General features: G+C 37.2%; 1 protein-coding gene across 1 annotated transcript in view; it reads left to right on the top strand.

Moving 5' to 3' along the window:
- ROBO1 (roundabout guidance receptor 1) overlaps positions 1–13,271 on the top strand; it is a 530,296-nt gene extending 517,025 nt beyond the window's left edge. The window contains exons 27-31 of the mRNA XM_059823819.1: positions 447–856; positions 2,662–2,814; positions 10,540–10,848; positions 12,119–12,318; positions 12,884–13,271. Coding sequence (XP_059679802.1) covers positions 447–856; positions 2,662–2,814; positions 10,540–10,848; positions 12,119–12,318; positions 12,884–12,898 — 1,087 coding nt within the window. The 3' untranslated portion in view covers positions 12,899–13,271. The remainder of the gene's footprint in view (positions 1–446; positions 857–2,661; positions 2,815–10,539; positions 10,849–12,118; positions 12,319–12,883) is intronic.
- Positions 13,272–19,450: the final 6,179 nt, after the last annotated feature.

Raw genomic sequence — 19,450 nt, 5'->3', positions numbered from 1 at the left:
ACATTGATACTTTCAAGCTTCTAGAGCAATATACAGACAATTCTTTTGCTCATACTCTCAAGGGTGCACAAATATTTTTTTTAAATAGTCACGTGAACTATAACCACCTATTTGCCTAGCTGTATGTGTGCTTCTTTAGGAAAAATGAACAGTTTCACACAAAATAAGCCAATTTTCGTTAAAATCAGTGGTAAGGAACCGTATTAAAAAATCAGATTTCTTTGTGGTAAATTTCAAACTACGTAGCTGTCACTCAGTTCTGATTTACAGCAGAAATAGAAACTAAAAAAACCAACCAACTATGAACCTTTGAGATATAAATTCTGTTGATTTAAAAAGGCAAGTCAAGCGTGTTGGGAAATAAAGGAAACATTTTCATCAATCCGCTATTTCCTCTGACTATGTTATGTGACTTCAATTCTTCTTAACCTTGTATTTTTATGCAGACGTCAACCCGTGAGTCCTCCACCCCCTCCAAGGCCTATCTCCCCACCACATACCTATGGATATATCTCAGGGCCCTTGGTCTCTGACATGGATACTGACGCACCGGAAGAGGAAGAGGATGAGGCAGATATAGAGGTTGCCAAGATGCAGAACAGAAGGCTCCTTTTGCGTGGCCTTGAGCAGACACCTGCCTCCAGCGTTGGGGATTTGGAGAGCTCTGTAACAGGGTCCATGATCAACGGCTGGGGTTCAGCCTCTGAAGAAGATAACATCTCAAGTGGGCGGTCTAGTGTTAGCTCTTCGGATGGATCATTTTTTACTGATGCAGATTTTGCACAGGCTGTTGCAGCAGCTGCGGAATATGCTGGCCTGAAAGTAGCCAGACGTCAAATGCAGGATGCAGCAGGAGGTGAGTTTGTCCTCTATTTGATGGGAGAAGAAACAAAAATGGCCATTGTGAAATGTATTTATCCACCACTGCTTCCTGGATTATTTTTGGTCTTACAACATTTAGAAATTCAGGAGAGTAGGGTCAATTTACACTGGTGGAAGAGTCTGAAAATGAGTTTTGATAAAACAGTTCAACTAAACTGCTGCTCTGTGGTTTTTTTCATAAGTAGTTGCTAATTTTTTGGTCTCATTGATTATTGCCAAACCTCAACCCTGCTGGTGGACTTCACCCAGAACTGAATGGGGGTGGGGGGTGGGGTGGAGGGAAGGCTTACAGAATTATATCCTTTTCCTAGTATAAGGCTCCCAGTGTTTTTAGTTGCTCTTCATGAGAGATTTAATCCCTTTGTTTTGAGATGTCCAAATAAGTAGTAAACCTTTAGAGTCATATTTCCTCTGGATTTGAAAAAAAATGTAATATATTTGTTTTCCATTTTATATTTTGTTGTTACCTTTTGGAGAATGCTGTTCAAGCTCTTACTGTTGTATTATTGAGGTGAACTGGGTTTGTGTTGATTTCATAATTTGACAGCTGTTATTAGTTGCAGTTTAGATTACAGATTATGAATATGCAGCAAGGCCTTATGCATATGTTTCTTCTTTTATTTTCCTGAATCAGCACTGGACATATGAAATATGATATTTGAAATATTTACTGTTTTACAACATACCGGTTACTAGTAACACTGGGTATATACAGGTAATCAGTAACCTGATCAGTAACTATAGTTCAGCTAAGAAATAAGAATACCGCAGGGTGGGATGCAGGTTTCAAGCAGATCCATTAATGTTTTGCCAATCAATCCTATTAAACTGCCAAACCTGGAGAAGAGGTACTCTGTCACAACTGTGTCCACCCTGACTCCACAGATTTGCAACCTTCCTCCCATTTATGATATCCTCTCCCAGTTAACAGTCCTTTGTTTCATTTCAACACAGCTGTTCATCATGAAGAGTGAGAGGGGAGGTAATTTAGTAATTCTGGATGAAATCCTGGCCAATTGAAGTAGGTGGCAAAACTCCCATTTATACCCATGGGGCCAGGGTTTTATCCATTTTATACATATACGTTCACATAAATACATGTGTCTATGTGTGTGTACATCTATAGATTTAGAAGAGATCTTTTTACAGCCCCTTCCTGTTACAGGTAAAGAATTTCACAACAGTCAAGTTCATGTTACGCAGTGATTTTTATGTATTTACATTACCTGTACCTGACTAAACATCCTAAAAATGTGACACTTCCTATCTGCAAATAAGCTGTGATAAAATGCCAATCATACATCCCCGATGCACTCCTGGTAATTCACTCAAAGCGGCGGAGGGGGCCTCTGTACCTGAGACCTGCTAGTGAGTTGCTCTGCTTATGGCACGGGTGACCTCGAGCTGCCTGAGCTAGGGGAGGTGAAACCCCTTTTGAAAGTGAAATGTTTTGTTGTTTCTGGAAGGCAAGAAGCCTGCCTGTGCTTGACCACTGCTGGTGTTCAGCTTCCTGGGGCAGGAGCTACCAGCTACCAACCAGTTGGATAATTTCTGTGAAATTAAGCCAACCTGCCTACTGATAGGATAGCAAATGTTTCCATTTAGTTACGGCTCACTCTAAAACTGGTTACACAAAGGATGAGAGTTTTATTATTGTTCCAGCAGTGTATTTTCAGGTTTTTGTATAGCTAGGTCATTCTGATGTGAAAAAAGAGAGAGTATGAAACGTCTTACTTTAGATAAAGAAAATAATAGCTATTGTTCTGTAACAATTTCCAGGACGTAGACATTTTCATGCATCACACTGTCCTAGACCCACGAGCCCCGTGTCTACCGACAGCAACATGAGCGCTGTTGTAATACAGAAGGTCCGACCTGCCAAAAAGCAAAAACACCAGCCAGGACATCTGCGCAGAGAAGTCTACACAGATGGTGAGTCCACTGAAACGGGTGAAAAAGTCAGTGAACCTTTCTAATATGCATTCAGTGCATGTGTGTGAAATTTTTCCACAGAGATAACATTATGTTTCAGAATTCAGTGATTTGGGTTTCCTGTTGCTAAACACACTGAACAGATTAATCATTTTAAATGCCAGAGTTCCTTAATACTGTACGTTGATGCTTCCATTCCAGAGCCTTGCACCTGTTTTCTGTAGTGTCCTAATCGGCTAATTACTGTCATTATTTAAGAGCCTAGATAGCATAAATAGTACAGTCATTGAGAATAATGTGTGGTTAGGATTAAAATCTTCGTTCACGTGGCTGACTATTAAAATCTTCAGAATGTATCTTTTTCTGAAAAAAAAAAATTACCATTCAAATGGTGGGCAACACAAATCAATGCGTTTTAATCCTGACCACAGCATTGTTGCAAGTGGTTACTGTGTGAGTAAAAGCAAAATCTAATCATCTTCTTTCGTGCCTTCACACACAATATCAACTCTTGCTGAAAAGGTAGTGCTTGTATTCTCTTGGGAGTGTAGGAGGATAATGCAAACATCGTGATGTTGTCTAGAGAGAGCCTTTAATGAAAATGCCTCAGGTGGTGCAGCTTTTATTAAAGCACTACCTTCCAGTTTTATAAAACAACCCCCGGGCTTTGTTGGAAATTCATGTAAGATAAATTCTCCAAGACTTAACCCATCTTGTCAAGTTTGCTAAATTTGCTAAGGGGGGGGAGGGGAAAGAAAGGCATCGTTCCCCACCTCCTGGTTCTCCGCAACAACAATCTGATTAGGACTTTCATTACCAGTCTGAAATTTTTCAAAGAGGGGCATCATTTGCCATTATCATATGAAAGCCTAATATTATAGATACTTATCCAGGGTTACAAGAAGGGAGTTTTGAGCCACTTCTCCCTATGATTCCTGCCACTTGACGAAAAAATTTAATACAAAGCTCACAGCACGATGAGCAGAAGTAATTTAGCAATGAGTGGTTGTCCGTGCTATTATCTGTACTTTATTCTGAGTATTTTCTCTCACTAGCATCTATCTGATATTAGGCTGCATTAAATACTGGCATGACACAGTGCACCTGGGCCTCTTGGCTTATGCCCAGGCCCCTTCTGTCAGTGAAACTGAGCTGTTGGAATATTATCTGATTTCAAGAGGTTATTACAGTGGTTTTGTGCATGTTTGCTTCTGTGAAAGGACAACACAAGGTGTAAATCCCCAAACTGTACCAGAAATGTTACCTTTATGAGACCCTTGTAATGGCATTTTGCAAGATTTTATGGGGACATTTTATCAGCTTTTATTCTCTTGAAGAGAATAATTGGCTGAGCACCAAACCTTGATACAAACACAACAGCTAGGACGTCAGAAATAAAATCTGAACAGGAGTTTTATGTCGCCATTTTCTTCTAACACAGGAATAAATAGGAGGTGGGCCTGTATTTGATGCCACCTTTTTGTGAAAGTAATTATACAAAGTTAAATCATAGAGCATTGTGGTTAGATATTGCAATAGATTTGACAATCATGATCAATATTTGTTTTGTGTTATATAGCACCTGCTTACTTCAGCGTATTTTCTAACTAGGTAAGAATTTCCACTAACCTGTTTAGTGTGTAATACAGCATGGTCATTCAGGGAACAGCAAATTATGGCTTTAATTTCTGCAGAACTAATAAAACTCAGTTCAAAGGTCTTGTTTGGTTTTGATTCCCCACACCCCCCCCCGCCCCCCGCAATCCATTTACATAAGCATATTTGGAACCCTACTGAAGATTCTAACCATTCATTTTAATAGCAACATTTAGTATATTGTCCCTTTAGAATTATCTTTAAAATAACGTCTACTAATTGTTTTCCCTAAGTGGAAAAAAGTGTTATGGAGACATGAATGAAACATTTAAGCACAATTGACCTTTCCCAGTTTTTCTGTTGGCTTGATGTCACATTGTTACTTATCTTTTTTATAAAGGAGTGCCTGACACAAAGATTTTTTTTTTCCTCATAATGGGTGAACATATGTGTGTTTGTAGTAAAGCAAAGCAGATATTCTGAATTTAAGCATTTATTGGTGGCTAGAAGCATTGAATAAATACTAAAAAGAGAAAAATACATTGCTTCATTACGTTCTCAGCCTTTAAAATGGAATTTGCTTTCACATATAAAGAATTTTCTACTGTTCCCAAATTAACTGAATTAGTGTTTGTTAGCAGTTTCATTAAATACCAGTGTCATGAAGAATTTACATGATTGGTTGACAGATACATATATATAGGAGATATATATATAAAGGATGTATAAATAAACTAAGTATTTGCATGAACGGTTGAAAATGCCAAGAGTATTATCAGCAGCAATATATGTAAGTCTTAAAAAAAATCTATTTTTTTTTTTTATACAGCAAGATTTGTGAAAGAGATTGGTATTTCTGAAAGTGTGTTTGTTACTAATGTAGCAGCAAAAGGTCTATTACTACCCCTTTTTAAATAAAGGAGAGTGCTTTCTGATCTACTCTGCATTGTATAAGTAGTAACAATTTTGTATTTTCTGCTAGCATTAGTTCAAATCAGTTTCTGCTGTATGTGGAATGGGATTTCAGCTCAGTTGTTTTGTTCCTTGACAGCCATCCAGGCAGTGAAATGTTCTCCATATTTGTTGCTTAAAATCTTTGCTCAGTAGGTGGTAAGGATTAAAATGTATGAATTTTTAATTGCTCTTCATCTAGCCTTTTAGAGAGTTAACTACTAAGAGTGCATTACAAGAACCAACTAACAGATGTATTCTCCTTCTCAACCTTGCTGACCTACTTACATATTTAATTTAAGAAACCAAATTTTAAAAGATATTTTTGTCTTTTCTAAAATTATATGTACAAAAGTCTTTCTGAACCATCTTGATTTATTAGTAGTTACAAGCCCTCAGAATTGTAAGCATTTAGATAAATAGGATAAAAGTACTTTGTCATTGCTTCAATTCAGTAGGTCTTTCCATAGAAATTAAACCATTGACAGTACACATGAAATTTTAAATCCTGATTCTTTTTTAAATCTCTGAGTGACAAAGGAAAAACTACTAACATTTTCACAACTAACTGGTGGAAACTGTAACTGAATTATTTAGCTGTATTATCAATGAGATGATGTTATGGCAGCTGAATTTCTCACAAAAGGCAATTGAATATCTGCCAAATATTTCCTTGAATTTTCACTTTGAAATGTTAAGCCATTATGCATGCCAGCATCATTTGCACTTTTGTCTCCCTCTGCCTGTGTAGTAGAAAAAAATCTATTCTGCACAAATTTCAGCAAGGTAAAAAATAAGTAGGAATGCATTTCTTACCTCTGCTAAAAACCAGCTTGTTATTGAATGATAATAATTTTCAGATACCTGCTCTTTTTGCAGTCCTTACTTATGATTCCATTGTGAGATATTTTGTAAATGTTGATTTTGTTACTGAAGGTGGTTTTGTGGATTGAAAATTGTTTTCATAAAAGCATTGTGTAAATGCACACACAGGCAAAAGAAAACCCCTACAACCCAACAACACACTGCTTTTATACATCATATTGGGTTTTGCTGTGTGTATTTGTTCATCCAATTGTTACGTACAGTTTGAGCCATGTTTCTTGAAAGATAAAGCATGAAAATCACTTCAGTACATGAATAGTATTAGCTGAGGTTATTATGTATCTAGGAATCGTAAAGGATCTTAAATCTTTACTAAGTCAGTAACAATCTTGAGTTTTGCATGCCCACATAAATATGTAATAGAAAAAAAATCACTCTGTATCTTCTCCAATATTGCATCAAATCTATAACTGCTGTTTTCTTCAGGATATGACTGTAGAAATCTACAGCCCAATAGAGATTAAAAGAGCGAGTTGCCTAATAAGGCCGACTTCCCTCATTTGTCACTACTTACAACTCATTGTGCTTATTTGTGGTTTCTCGACTTCAGTGCCAAGCTAACTTAGCAGATTATTTTTCCCCACTGGTGTTTTGCTTATCCCATGATTCCAGTATATGTTCTCATTTAGAAAATTATCATCTCTCCTTTCAAAAGACATATATGGAAGGTTTCCCCTGTAGACCGTGCTGTGAAATGGCATCCATTAATTGTTTTAGTTACATGGGAAGCAGTACAACAGTAATACATAGACATGAATGAAACCTGTGAGCACAGCTGACCTTTAACAAATACTTCTGAGTTCTTTATATTGGTTTGATGTTGCTTTGTGATTTATTTTTTATTCCTTACAATGGAAACTTCCATTTTCCTTTTAATAAGAAGTGTGCCAGTTTGTACTTGAGGAGGCAGATTGAATCTGGATTTTCTGTGTGATCTGAGCTGTTAAAATAAATACCATAAGGGTGTAATAGTGTTGACCTCTGAAAAGTTGGGTTTTTTCATCTGTAAAGGATTCTTCTCAGCGAGGAGTACTGCGTTACAATGAAGATTTTTATAGTTTCCCTGCAGGTTGCAAAAATGTTCTTGAAAGAGAATACCACTTTTCTTTACTTATTACTGTACCATAGAGCTATTGCCGTTTTATGAAACTTTTTATACCAGTGCATCTTTCCTTTCCATAGTCAAGACTTAACACCACTTTGTTCATTGTCCTGTGTAGCTGGATAGGATTCTTGAATAAAGTAGTTTGTTCCAAGTTGTACTTTAAAGGCTGCAGGAAAGATGCTGTTCCTTCCCTTTGTTATTCAGCCAGTGCATTGCTGTGCCACAGCTGTTGGAGACGGCTCCAAAAGGCTTGGTATCGAGTACCTCCACTCCTTTTACATCAGCAGGCTCAACAGTAGGGCTATTCTATGCTCTGATAACTTTAAATAGAGACAGTGAGTGGGGAATGTCAGACACAAGATATTGCATGAACAGCTGTGGTTCCAGAAGCCTACAGTTCTGAGTTTGAGTATCTCCATCCACTTCTGATTCAGTGTGTCCTTTTCTGAGAGAAGACATGTGAGAAGGATGTTTTCCACAGAAAGGAAAATATTGTTTGAATCTCCTCAGGCTAATGAAGAGTTTATCTTATTTTTTAAATCTTGACCAAGTTCTATAATCACTAAAAGTGTTCTGTAAAAGGTGGGAACCATCACCATCTCCAGCATTGCTTTTGAAGAATAGTTATTATGCTTGGTAAGCTTCAGGCTGGATCTGAAATGGTCTGATGCACTGGGCTTTTGAGGAAGGAATATCACATGTTATTCTGAGGTCTTCACACAATCTTTCACCTGGTTGTTGAATTGTAAGAGGTTAGGTACTTCTTCAGACCAAGCTTTCTTGGAGCAGGTATTGACACTTAAGCTCACATGACTATGGAGCCCTGTGATCCAAATGTCCACACTTGTAAGCACATACTGAATTTAAGCATCTACAGGGCTGGGCAGCACAGTGAAAGTGGTTTGGTTCACTCTTTGGTGGCTAAAGCTCGCAGGGCATTTATAGATGCATAGAGGAGGTAGTCTGAATGCTGCTCTGATGTCTGGAATTACAGAGTTTCATTGCTAAGGTTGTGTATTGGACAGAAGTTAGGACTGTAAGCCATGTTTAAAGCATTATGGATAACAAAGGAAAGCAGCGTAACTGATTCTGTGGTTTCTTGCCAAAATCTGTTGTATTTCATATCTTACTGAATCAGAAGTTGCCTCTCCATTTTACACTTTTGGTTCCCTCAGCTAAACAAGTCCAGTCCATTGCCCACAGATCTGTCTTTGTTCTTACTTTATAGTCTACTAATTCCCATTCCATAAATAGAATTATTTTGATTCAGCCACTTGGTATATCCAGGCTTCCAGCTCATTTACATTATGCCTTCTCAAGTTTGGAAATGGCAGTGCTTTTTCTTAAAAGACATCTGCAAATGGTGAGTGTTAAGTGGATGCTTAAATTAAGTGTCAGTATTCAATTGTTTACCTTTAGCTACTCCCTAAAACCGATGTTTCCCTAACTGCCAGAGTTTGAAAAACAAACTACCCTACACAATTTGCAAGGAATATAAGGCCAGTTGTCCAACTTGTTCTAAGCTAAGAGGAACATAAGGAAAGAAGTTTCTGTCTGTCTTGTTAAATGGATTTGGTCCCTTATTCAAGCCATAAATTAGAACAAGGAGATGTTTTCTTGGTTGCTTGGTTCGTTTTTTGTGGGTTTTTTTCCTCTTTTGTTTGTGTTTTTTTACCAAGACAGTGGAGTTAGTGCAGCAAGAATGATGTTACAGATCTCATTTACCTGAAGTATGTCCAACCTTAGGAAATGAACTTTATGGCATCTTTCTTCCTCATCATCCCTGATAAAATTTTCAGTCTTACTTAAAACAGGTCGAGGGCAATTCCAAGTTATGTCACCAGTTTAACATGGAAGATGGTGCCCAGTACGCCTGCATTTGTGCTTTGTGCCACTGGAAAACCTCTCAAAAATATCTGGTGTCTGCCTTATCTGAATTTATACATATATGTTAGATGCCTATTTTTTTTCTTATTCAGGAGTACTACCTTTATTCTTGGCCCAATTTAGTTAATTTTCAGTTGAAATGTTCTCTTGAATAGACTGTGAATTAGCTGTATATATAGTGATGGTGTTTGAAAAACACAGCTGCTCCAAGATTTTTGTGGAAGTAGAAAGAATGAATGCACACTATTATAAAATGCTGAAGTTACACTTTTTTAATAGTGCTGTTATTTTTTTTTAGCAATCTCACTTGCAAATATTAACCTCAGAAACATCTTTCGCATCTCACTTTTTTTAACCTGTTGTTCTCTTACATGCATGTGGTTTGTTCCTACAGCTTTGTTGTGAACCACTTTTGTATCGTCGCTTCCTTGTTTGACTTTCACATTTTTTTCCTTCACATTTTATGTTCCACAGAGCACTATTGTATGCTGATGAACAGTTTACACATTGTAGTTTTAAGTCTTAATGCAGGAAGAGAAAAATTTAACTAAGTAAAACGTATGCGTGCCTTATAAATACTGTTTAAAAATATACAGAATTTTAGAACCCCTTAAGCTGTGATAACTTCAGGAGACAAATTCAGAAGTCTTGTGTGTCTTTTTTTCTTTTTTTGTTCTTCCTGAGAGCTTGTCACTTTGTTGATTGAGTGTGGATATTTTTATATCTCATGAGATACCCATAGATATCAGGGATATGTATGTTAGATTAACCTATTATTTTGAAAGAAGAATGCAATAATTAATATAATTTATCCTTACATATATCAGCAGTGCATCTGGCATACATTCTTACACCCCAGCCAATTTGCTTTAATGCTCAGCACACTGAAGATCTTGAGTAACTATAGCACAAGCTGCTGTGTTGCTGAATGGACTTAGCAAAGATGATAAATATCAGGAAAGATATGTTAATATCTTTAACTCTATCTTGATATCCATAACTGATATATTGATATCCACTGCCTAAAGTTTATTGCAGCTTTTTTGTAATTATTTTTAAGAAAATAGTGTGATTTGAAAAGGCAGTGAGAGGTTTTTACTTTGCATTTTTAAAGCTCAAGCTTTGGAAGAATACACATCAGCAGTTGTAACAGTAACATACTTTTTGGGGTGGAGAGAGAAGGGGAGAGGAAGGGCTGAAAGTAAATAGGGCATCTGTTTCTTCAGTGGAAGTTAAATATTATTTCTTAATCTCATAGTGTGTGATGTCATTGTAATTATTATTCTTTTGTGACTTTGTAGACTTGCCACCGCCTCCCGTGCCACCTCCAGCTATAAAATCACCGACTGCCCAGTCCAAATCACAGCTGGAGGTGCGGCCAGTCATGTTGCCAAAACTTGCTTCTATAGAAGCGAGGACAGACAGATCTGCGGAAAGGAAAGGAGCGAGCTACAAGGGCAGGGACGGGGTGGATGGGCGACAGCATTCAGACGTGCGGACAAATTCGGGAGAGCGAAGGGAATCACAGGAACAGCAAAACGATGGGAAACTGCGAGGAAATAAAGCACCAAAACGAGACGGCACACCAGCAAAAACTCATCTTCTTCAAGGTTATTTTGCATGCTCTGGGTTTAGCGAAGTATTGTGTGCTGATCACAGGGAAGAGGCAGCTTTTTCCAGGTCTCTTAACACCAGTGGTGTGAGTGAAGTCAGGTCTGCTGAATTGTCACCATTTATTGTAATTATAGGTGCTAATACAGGTTGCGTTGCAGGATCTCATTAGGGTAAAATGGAAACAAAAGCTTATGAAAAACATAGATTTTTCCATCTTGCTTTCCTTATGCACCCATCATGTATAAAAGCTGACACTGAGGAAGCCCAAACAGAAGTATTCCTCGAGAGCTGTAAGGATCAGTGTCCTTGCCCCTACCATACATTTATAGTCTAGTTACATCTAATCTATCTAATTATAATCTAATATACAAGGGAACTGAGTGAAATCAGATAGTAGATCTCTAAGTCAGGTATTTAACTTTTCTACCAAAGAATTGGCACTTGGCCCATTTTCATCTATTTGTAAACCTGGTCCCGTTTAAAAATTAGAAAGCCATATTAGTAATGCATTAGTTACAAATACTGACATGGCATTATATGAATCAGACCTGATCAATGTAATATCTTGTTTATGGAAGTTGGTAAGATTTCTAATTAATGGAACATGATTAATGGAATTTGCCAACTGTTCACTAAGGCTTTCAACAGAGATTCATACAAATGCCTGGTCCTTTCTTCCTATAAGTATCTAGCGTCAATATCAGGGGTGATTGGGCAGTAAGTTGGTTAAATGGACATATTAGTAAGAGATTGGTACTGGTTACAGTGGATTATTATAGAGAAAAGTTATTAGAAGTATACCTTAAGAGGAGGTGCTGAAATTTTAAAACATGCCCACTAATTTTGTTTCAAACTCAATTTGAGAAAAACAGGGTCTAATATTTAGATGCGGTGAGCTCCTTGTGAGTATCCTGCATGTATTGTCATTTCCTACTACTCAGTCATATCGAAAATATACTACAAGGGTTATTTTTTTTCTTCATTTTCCTGTAGAACATAGAGCAGTGATCATAAATTGAAATGAAGTGGACAGTAATCATGAATTAGTTTTTCTCTGGTGAATGTTACCACGTGAATACTATAAATTTCCTCGAGAAAGCTTCTATAATGCTATTATGGAAACAGTGTGTTTCATATTCCTGTCAGGCATCACTTTAAACCTACTGAGATCATAAAAAGTGAAATAAATCAACTGCATGCAGAAATTTTAGGATCACAGTATGTGTGAGCTTGTAAACATAACAATGTATATATTTAATTATACAGAGGACATCCTGCCATATTCTAGACCAACATTTCCAACATCAAATAATCCTAGAGATCCCAGCTCCTCCAGCTCTATGTCATCAAGAGGATCAGGAGGTAGACAGAGGGCAGATCAAGCAAATATAGCCCGAAGGAATGTTGCAGAAATGCAAGTACTGGGAGCGTATGAACAAGGAGAAGAGGAAGAAGAAGAGATGGAGGTAACTGCAGTTAGACAGATGCCAAGAAAAAAACAGTTTTGAACCAGAAGTATTTCTTTTCAGAAAAATTAGTACATTTATCTGTCTATTAATGTTATGTGCAATCCAAGAAAAGAAACTTTAAGAATGTGTCAAAAACATAAGTAATATGTAGCATAGTATAACTGTCACCATACTAAAACCTATGGAACAGAACTCGCAGAAATACAATATTTAAATGTGCACTTTACATTATCCACATTCTTTAAAAAGTAAAATAAAGCATTAGAGCACCTAAGAACACCTTGACATTGCCTTTCACACTTTTTTAAAGTTTATCATTCTAGATTTTATTAGATATTAAGGCATGAACTTTTTCATTCTTTTTTTTTTCTGCCTAATGATATTAATTCAATTTAAATCCTGATTGTAGAAATGGTGTCCAACATGCAGTCACATTGCTGCACGTAATTAAAAGTAGTAATTGTTATTTAAAGGTAACAAATCTTTAAGAAGTACGTGAAACAAACTTTAAATAATAAAATCTAACATGTAGTCATTTATGCCTTTTTTTTTTTTAATACAGGAAACAGAAAGCTGAAGACAACGATATGTACTGTAACAGGCTTTTAAAATCTAATCAGAAAAAAAATAAATCACTTAAGATGCCTCAAGTCTGATGATGTTTGACGCCAGAAATAATATTCAGTGCAATCAGAGTGTACAATTTTTCATTTTTCTTCATGCCATCAGAATGCTAGTTTTTATTTTACTCTTTCTTTGTAAACCCTCCTTATTAGAAACGGCCCTTGCCTATTCCGTAACACTAAGTGCATCACCTTGGCTGCCCAAGAAGGCAGGTAAGCTGCTCTTCGTGGCACTTGGGCCAGCTGCTGCTTCAGGATTAGAGCAGAAGGGGATTCCAGAGCCTGGAATCCCGAGGTTTCTCCCCAGCGAGGCAGTGCGTACACTGCCGGTACACCAGTGAGCCAATAGATAACATTGCAAGTAATACAGCATTGATTAAAAAGAGCCCCAAAGTGAACATCATGCAGAACGTTCTTTTATTCTAGGGGTTTCACTGTAGTCTGCAGTTAGTGCAAATGGTATCTTGCAATTTCAATACAGACTGTGTGTCTTGTTTTCAGCCAGTCTCTTGCTAACCTTTTGCAGATGATACAGTTTTGCAGATGCAAGTAAAATTAATTTGGGATGAGGTGGCTCTTGTAAATATGTACTCATTTTAAATTCCCTGTGGTACTTTGATTTGTCTTTCCATTTCCATCTTTAAGTACATTCTTATTAAAAATGTCCTTTGGGATAGGCAGGAGGTAAGCCAATGTGATTGCTATTTGCCTAATCATGGCATGAGCAAGTTTATCTGAAACTTTTTCTAATTTTCAGCTTCAAAAATGCTTATGAAAATAAGCAGGAAAATCAATGGACATTTTTAATAATGACTGGGTAATATCATTAACTGTTACTGGCCCAAATCTCAGACCTCTACTTGTGTCAATTCACCTTAAAGAAGAAGTGCCACTTAAAGAAGTTATGTTTGATCTTGGCGGTTAATTTTTTTGTAATGCACTGCTTATCTTTTTTTTTTTTTTTTTGGTTTTAAAAGCACAATCACTAAACTTTGTTTGTAAACCATTGTAACTATTAACCTTTTTTTTGTCTTATTGAAAATGTTAAGCATTTGTTTGGGATATTTTTCATCTTTTTCTTAATGCTTTATGTTTGTATTTGGAATATTTGAATGATGACAGACGGTAAAGTAACAAACGTAAATGTGGGCCATAATCAAAACACTTCTCACTTTTCCTGGACTTACAGAAAATTATCAATTTTGCTGTGGCCTCTCTCAACATTGGATTATCATTAAAGCTGAAATAGAGGCATTAGTTGCATTGAACTTGCCAAATGATGTCCTCTGTCTGTAGATTTTATGATCTTTTTTGTAATTATAAAATTTCTTTGTCATTGGTGCTAATGGAAAAATGTGTGTTTGTTTATTGACAGCTATCAGGACTAGCCCCAATGAAAAAAACAGAAGAAAAAAAAAAAAAGTGTTTTGGTGTTTACCGAGGACTGAAATTTTTCATTTAGCTAATTTTTAAAGAAAGGTTCCATAGAAAGGGTGTGCAGTACTAAAGGAACAATCCATGTGATTAATGTTTTCATTATGTTCATGTAAGAAACCTCATATTTTAGCCATAATTTTGCATACTGAGGATCCAATAATCAGAAAAGTAATTTTTGTCACATTATTTATTAAAAATGTTCTCAAATACATTATCTTTCTTGCGTAGTTTCTTATGTTCCCTGAAACATAATTTTAGGGCCAACTCTGATCTTACTTCTATTGATAAGAGTCAGAATCTGTTCCACTGAAACCATGCAGTTTACAGTAGCATGAGCAAAGTGGGAGAGCTGGATGCAGCGTAAGATTTTGCATAATTACAATTGATTGCCTTAAAAATCTGATTTCTGGGTGCTTCATGAACTGTGATAACGAAAACGTCTCTTAGCCTGCCAATTTCCAGAGAGAGCTGATGAAGAAAATCTGTACCAACAAAATCATTCACCTCAGGGGTGAGATACATTTGTTACAAAGGAAATAAGATCCAAATATGTGAAGGGAATGAATATTATGAGTCGTGTGTTTGTTGAGGCCTGCACAAATACAAGTTGTTTCATGTGTCTGTTGTTGTCCTGCACGTTCTGTGGTTGGCAGAGTCCTGCTGTGGACCACAATCAAGTAGGTGATGGTCCCTTTTCTGCTCTTGCATTTTCGTAACCCTGTACTCTTTCTGATCACCCTGTTCTTGCCCTTCCTTACCCTACACCCATCATCCCAGCTAAAAAAAAAAAAAAGATAGACAGCGTGTTCCATAAAAAAAATACATCTTTTATTCAACAAAACCTTTTTGCTCCTTGGCTTTTTGACTGCCATACTTCTCATTCCCCAAGAGCTTTAAACAGTCCGGAGCTAGATCCTAAGATGCTGCAGTGTGCTACAGCACCAAGTATCTTGCCACAGAAGAGTGCTAGAGCCTTGACAACTTAATCAGGCGTAAGCCTCAAGTATAATTTTTTTTCGTAATTGTAGCTTTGAAGCAGATATTAAGATAGTAGAATAAGTTACATATGTTACCTTTCTATGTTGCTTAGTGGGGGTTTTTTGGGTGTCTTCAGCGCTTATGCCCGAGTTCAGACCAGCATGTGTTAGAGCTGCCAGCGTCATCCAGACCGAAGCCCGTAGACCAGACCGTGCCACAGGAAACATCCATCTGGCCTACACCTTTCCTTTGGAGGAGGCGGGAGAGGTTGACTTGATTGGCACAGACTGCTTCAGCAGCTGATTGTCTTTCCTGGCAGTGGGAACGGCCTCATGGTTTGGGACCAAGCCATTGCCATAGCAGGGTGTGGGGAATGAGGTGGAGCTCGCGGCAGGGTCCCTGAGCGTGTCAGCCACTTGGCACAAAAGCTTATGCCAGTGCCAAAGGTGTGGTGGTGCATCACAAAACTGGGATCTAGTTGCAGCTGTAGTATGTAGACCTCTGTAAGGTATATCTGTGCGGAAACACTAGTGCTGCATGTCTGAAATAACAGGTACTCGCTTCATTCTTCACTGGCATGGTGACATACTGGAAACCACGCACCGGATCCTCAGCTGATGTCCATGTCCATCTGCGTAGCTTCACTAGAAGTCAGACTCCAGCTGAAGTTCTGACCTCAAACAGTGGTAAGTGGGAAATTCTGCCCAATGAGGTTTTTTATTAAGAGTTATAAATTTGTTTGATGGTTGATGGTCTTCTCTAAGAAGTTACTTGGATTGTTTTGTGATTGCATTCAGTTGCGATTAGCAGTATCTTGAGAGCAGAGTTGTCACAGAGTTCTTGCACCCACACTGGGTCCTCAGTGCATTGTGGTCTTACCAAAAACACTAATGAAGATAAAATATGCAGCAGCTTGGTCTTACAACTCCTGTTCATCAGTATTGATACACACTTGACTTGGTCTTTGGCATTCAGGTACGGTAAAACTAGGTCATTTACGCATTGCTACTTTAGCTAAAGAATTATTCAGTGATTGGAAATCCAACACAAGAGAGAAAAGTAGTGTTCAGAGGTTTTGATTACGCTGTATACCTGAAGAAAACAAGTATTGTACTGGAAAATTTATAGCATTTGAGTGCTGAATTAATATAATGGATGTAGAAGTTTGATTTTTCTTGTAGTGTGTTCTGTGAAATCCTGTATGAGTTACTGTTAAATTTGACTTTACTCAAAGTAAAATATTTGTTGGGATACTATGAAAGATGTCTAAAAAAATCAGAATTATAAAATTTCAGAAAATGCCTTGCACTTGTTTTAGCATTATGTATCAGTTTATTTTCCAAAGAGTGCTTATTCCGAAGCATAAATGACAAAGTGGCCTTATTTTAGGGTAATGCAAATATACCCTAGATCTGTGTTTGCAAAAATTTTATAGGAGTAGGTTGGCTGTAACTGATCATGAAACCTAAGCAATGTAATTTGCTTCAACTCCTGCAAATATATTTGAACTCTCTACCACCTTACTTCCTATGTTCCAGAACCAGCTATTTGTTAAAAATAACAACCTAGTTAATTTATTGCTTTAGTTAGCATGTAAATTTTACACAATGTGTTGCTTTTAACATTTTCTACTTTAGTTTTCCATAATCTGTTATCTTCCTTGAATAAACTTAAGAAAGAAAGAACTTCCATGGGAAAAATGTAGGATCTGCCTAACATAATATCTATTCTGCAGTATGCTTTTTCAAAAGCTAATCTCCAACCTCTGTATTCACAGCTCCTAAAAGATTCTTTTACTGTCAGGCACAGAACTATCTAATCTATTAAAAATTAAATATACTATATTCCTTAAGTGAAGCTTTCAAATTAATTATCTACTTAGAAGTGGAGAAAATGTTTTTATACATTGTTTTTGCTTATGTTTCAGCTGAAAATTCTTTGCAAATGCAAAGTCCTACTGCTTATATATAAGAGAAGCATGGTAATATGTTCAGTGTGTACACAGGAAGATACTGGTATCTGCAAATGCAGATCTACATGTGTATACAGTTTTGTATTTGCTGAGATTAAGGTTGGGAACTGAGAGTCTGTTCCAAACACTCAGCTGAAAGACGAACATGTTTATGAATGTTTGAGGTTTACCCACACATGAGTAACTCCCAGTGTTGCCATGGACATCACCCTCGCTGGACATGTCCTTCAGCATCTGCATTTTGTATTGAACTAACTGAAAATTTCAGAATTCAAATCACAAAATGAATCTTTAAAATTAACACCAGCTGTGGATCTCAGTGTGAACTGTTTACTCGGGTTTGATTTTCTTTACTTTTTTTCATTGTATATGATGATTTTTCTGTTGCCTATAAATACGTTCTTTACAAAAGCCAGTGCACTATTGTGCTGTCTGTGACTGAAACATTGGAAGATGAGAAACATTGTTTCTTAAACTATTCTTTTCTTTTTATCAAGCCACTGAATTGTGGGCCATAGAAACAGTCAAAGATTTGAGACGACACCATGGAAATGAGGATCCCTTTACATTTTATGTCCATATTGAGGATGTAAAAAAAATTCCATCCTGTTCAGAAAGAGGAAAAGGAAATGGTGAAACTGGAATCGAGTCTTTATGAAAGCCATAAAGCAGCAAGGTAGGCTGGAGAAGGGGAATCAAGGGATATAAAGAGAAAAAAAACTCGAGGAGCTGAGGAACCCAAGTCTCATTGAAGCTAATGGCAAAAATCCTGCTGAACTGAACTGTCCTGGAAGTGAATTACCTCCTTATGGACTGGCAAACAATAGCCATCGCAGTGCAATGAACACTGGAAGAAGAGTGAAATCCTTGCTGCATGCTTATTTTGTTCTGTGTCCTTCCTTAATATACACCAGATGAAATAATTTTAAGCTGCCAGAAGAGGGAAGTGGGGGTTTAATTCACCGTGGCATTCAGCTTTCTTGTCGCATGAGATGATGAGGGTGGGACCTACTCGGCTCTGGTCTCTGTATCTGGCATAAAGTGGAGCCAATTGTTTTTCAGATTTTTTTGGAGCTTGACAATCAAAGCCATGATGATAAAGATTGTGTTTATTGAATTTTTTTTCAGACCTAAGATATTTTTAGCAAGAGTAATATCAGGAAATGTAGAATAAAACTACTTAGTATTGACTTTTATTCTGTGGCTTCCCACCAGTCTTCAAGCACAGGCAGCAGCAAGGGATAACAGTAAAGGAGCCCTTATAGGCTTTGATGCATAGAAGGACAAAAGCAAAACAAAGAAAAAAAAAAAAAAACACAAAAGCCAACTCCACCCCACCCCCCTTTCAGCAAATGGTATCTAATAGGGTATTCTTACAGCTTTTGGATAGCATGAAAATAATGGCCAAGAAGCTTTATTTCTGCAATGTTAATTGTCTCAGAATCAAAGATTTCATTATATTCCTGAACAAGATGTTTGCAAAAGAAATTGCACTCTACCGAGCCGAGCACAGAGCAATGCAGTTTCTTACACCTAGTAAAAGCCTGAAAAAAGTGGAGCCGAGAACTAGGTCCTGCCAGAAGCATCTCAGCAGCGTGCCAAGTCTGTACCCCGCTGATCACCCACCTTACTAATACAAATTAAAATGGAAACAAAACATGAGTTTCCACAGACATCATTAACAGATATTACAAAGGTGGCAGCATTTGATGGCTTAGCTTAAAATTCAAAAGCCGTCGTAATCCCGAAGTCTATTTCTTGAATACTGGTACCTGAAATAATTGTACTGATAGTATAACGATGTAAGGTGCTAATGGAGTCTGGTCTTATATGAAACAGAATCTATTTAGGCAGGTGTAAACAATACATGAGTGCCAAATGGCTTTATATATATACGTATATATTGCTTCATACATATATATCTTCTGTTCCCTGAGCTAACCTCATTCTTGCGTGATCCATTTTGGAGGGACATGGATATTATTATGCTGCTGCTACTGTAGGGTGAATTCTTCAGAAGGACTTCCCAAGAGTCATCATCAGCTTTATGTGTACAAGGTGTAAAGGAAAAGAATGTACATTTGTTTATCAACTTAAAATTTTCTGCCCCTCTATGCTT

The sequence above is a fragment of the Gavia stellata genome, chromosome 1, assembly GCF_030936135.1.
Source record: "Gavia stellata isolate bGavSte3 chromosome 1, bGavSte3.hap2, whole genome shotgun sequence".
Classification (NCBI taxonomy): domain Eukaryota; kingdom Metazoa; phylum Chordata; class Aves; order Gaviiformes; family Gaviidae; genus Gavia; species Gavia stellata.
The sequence above is the reverse complement of the archived record's forward strand: the minus strand, read 5'-3'. Positions and strand labels throughout refer to the sequence as shown.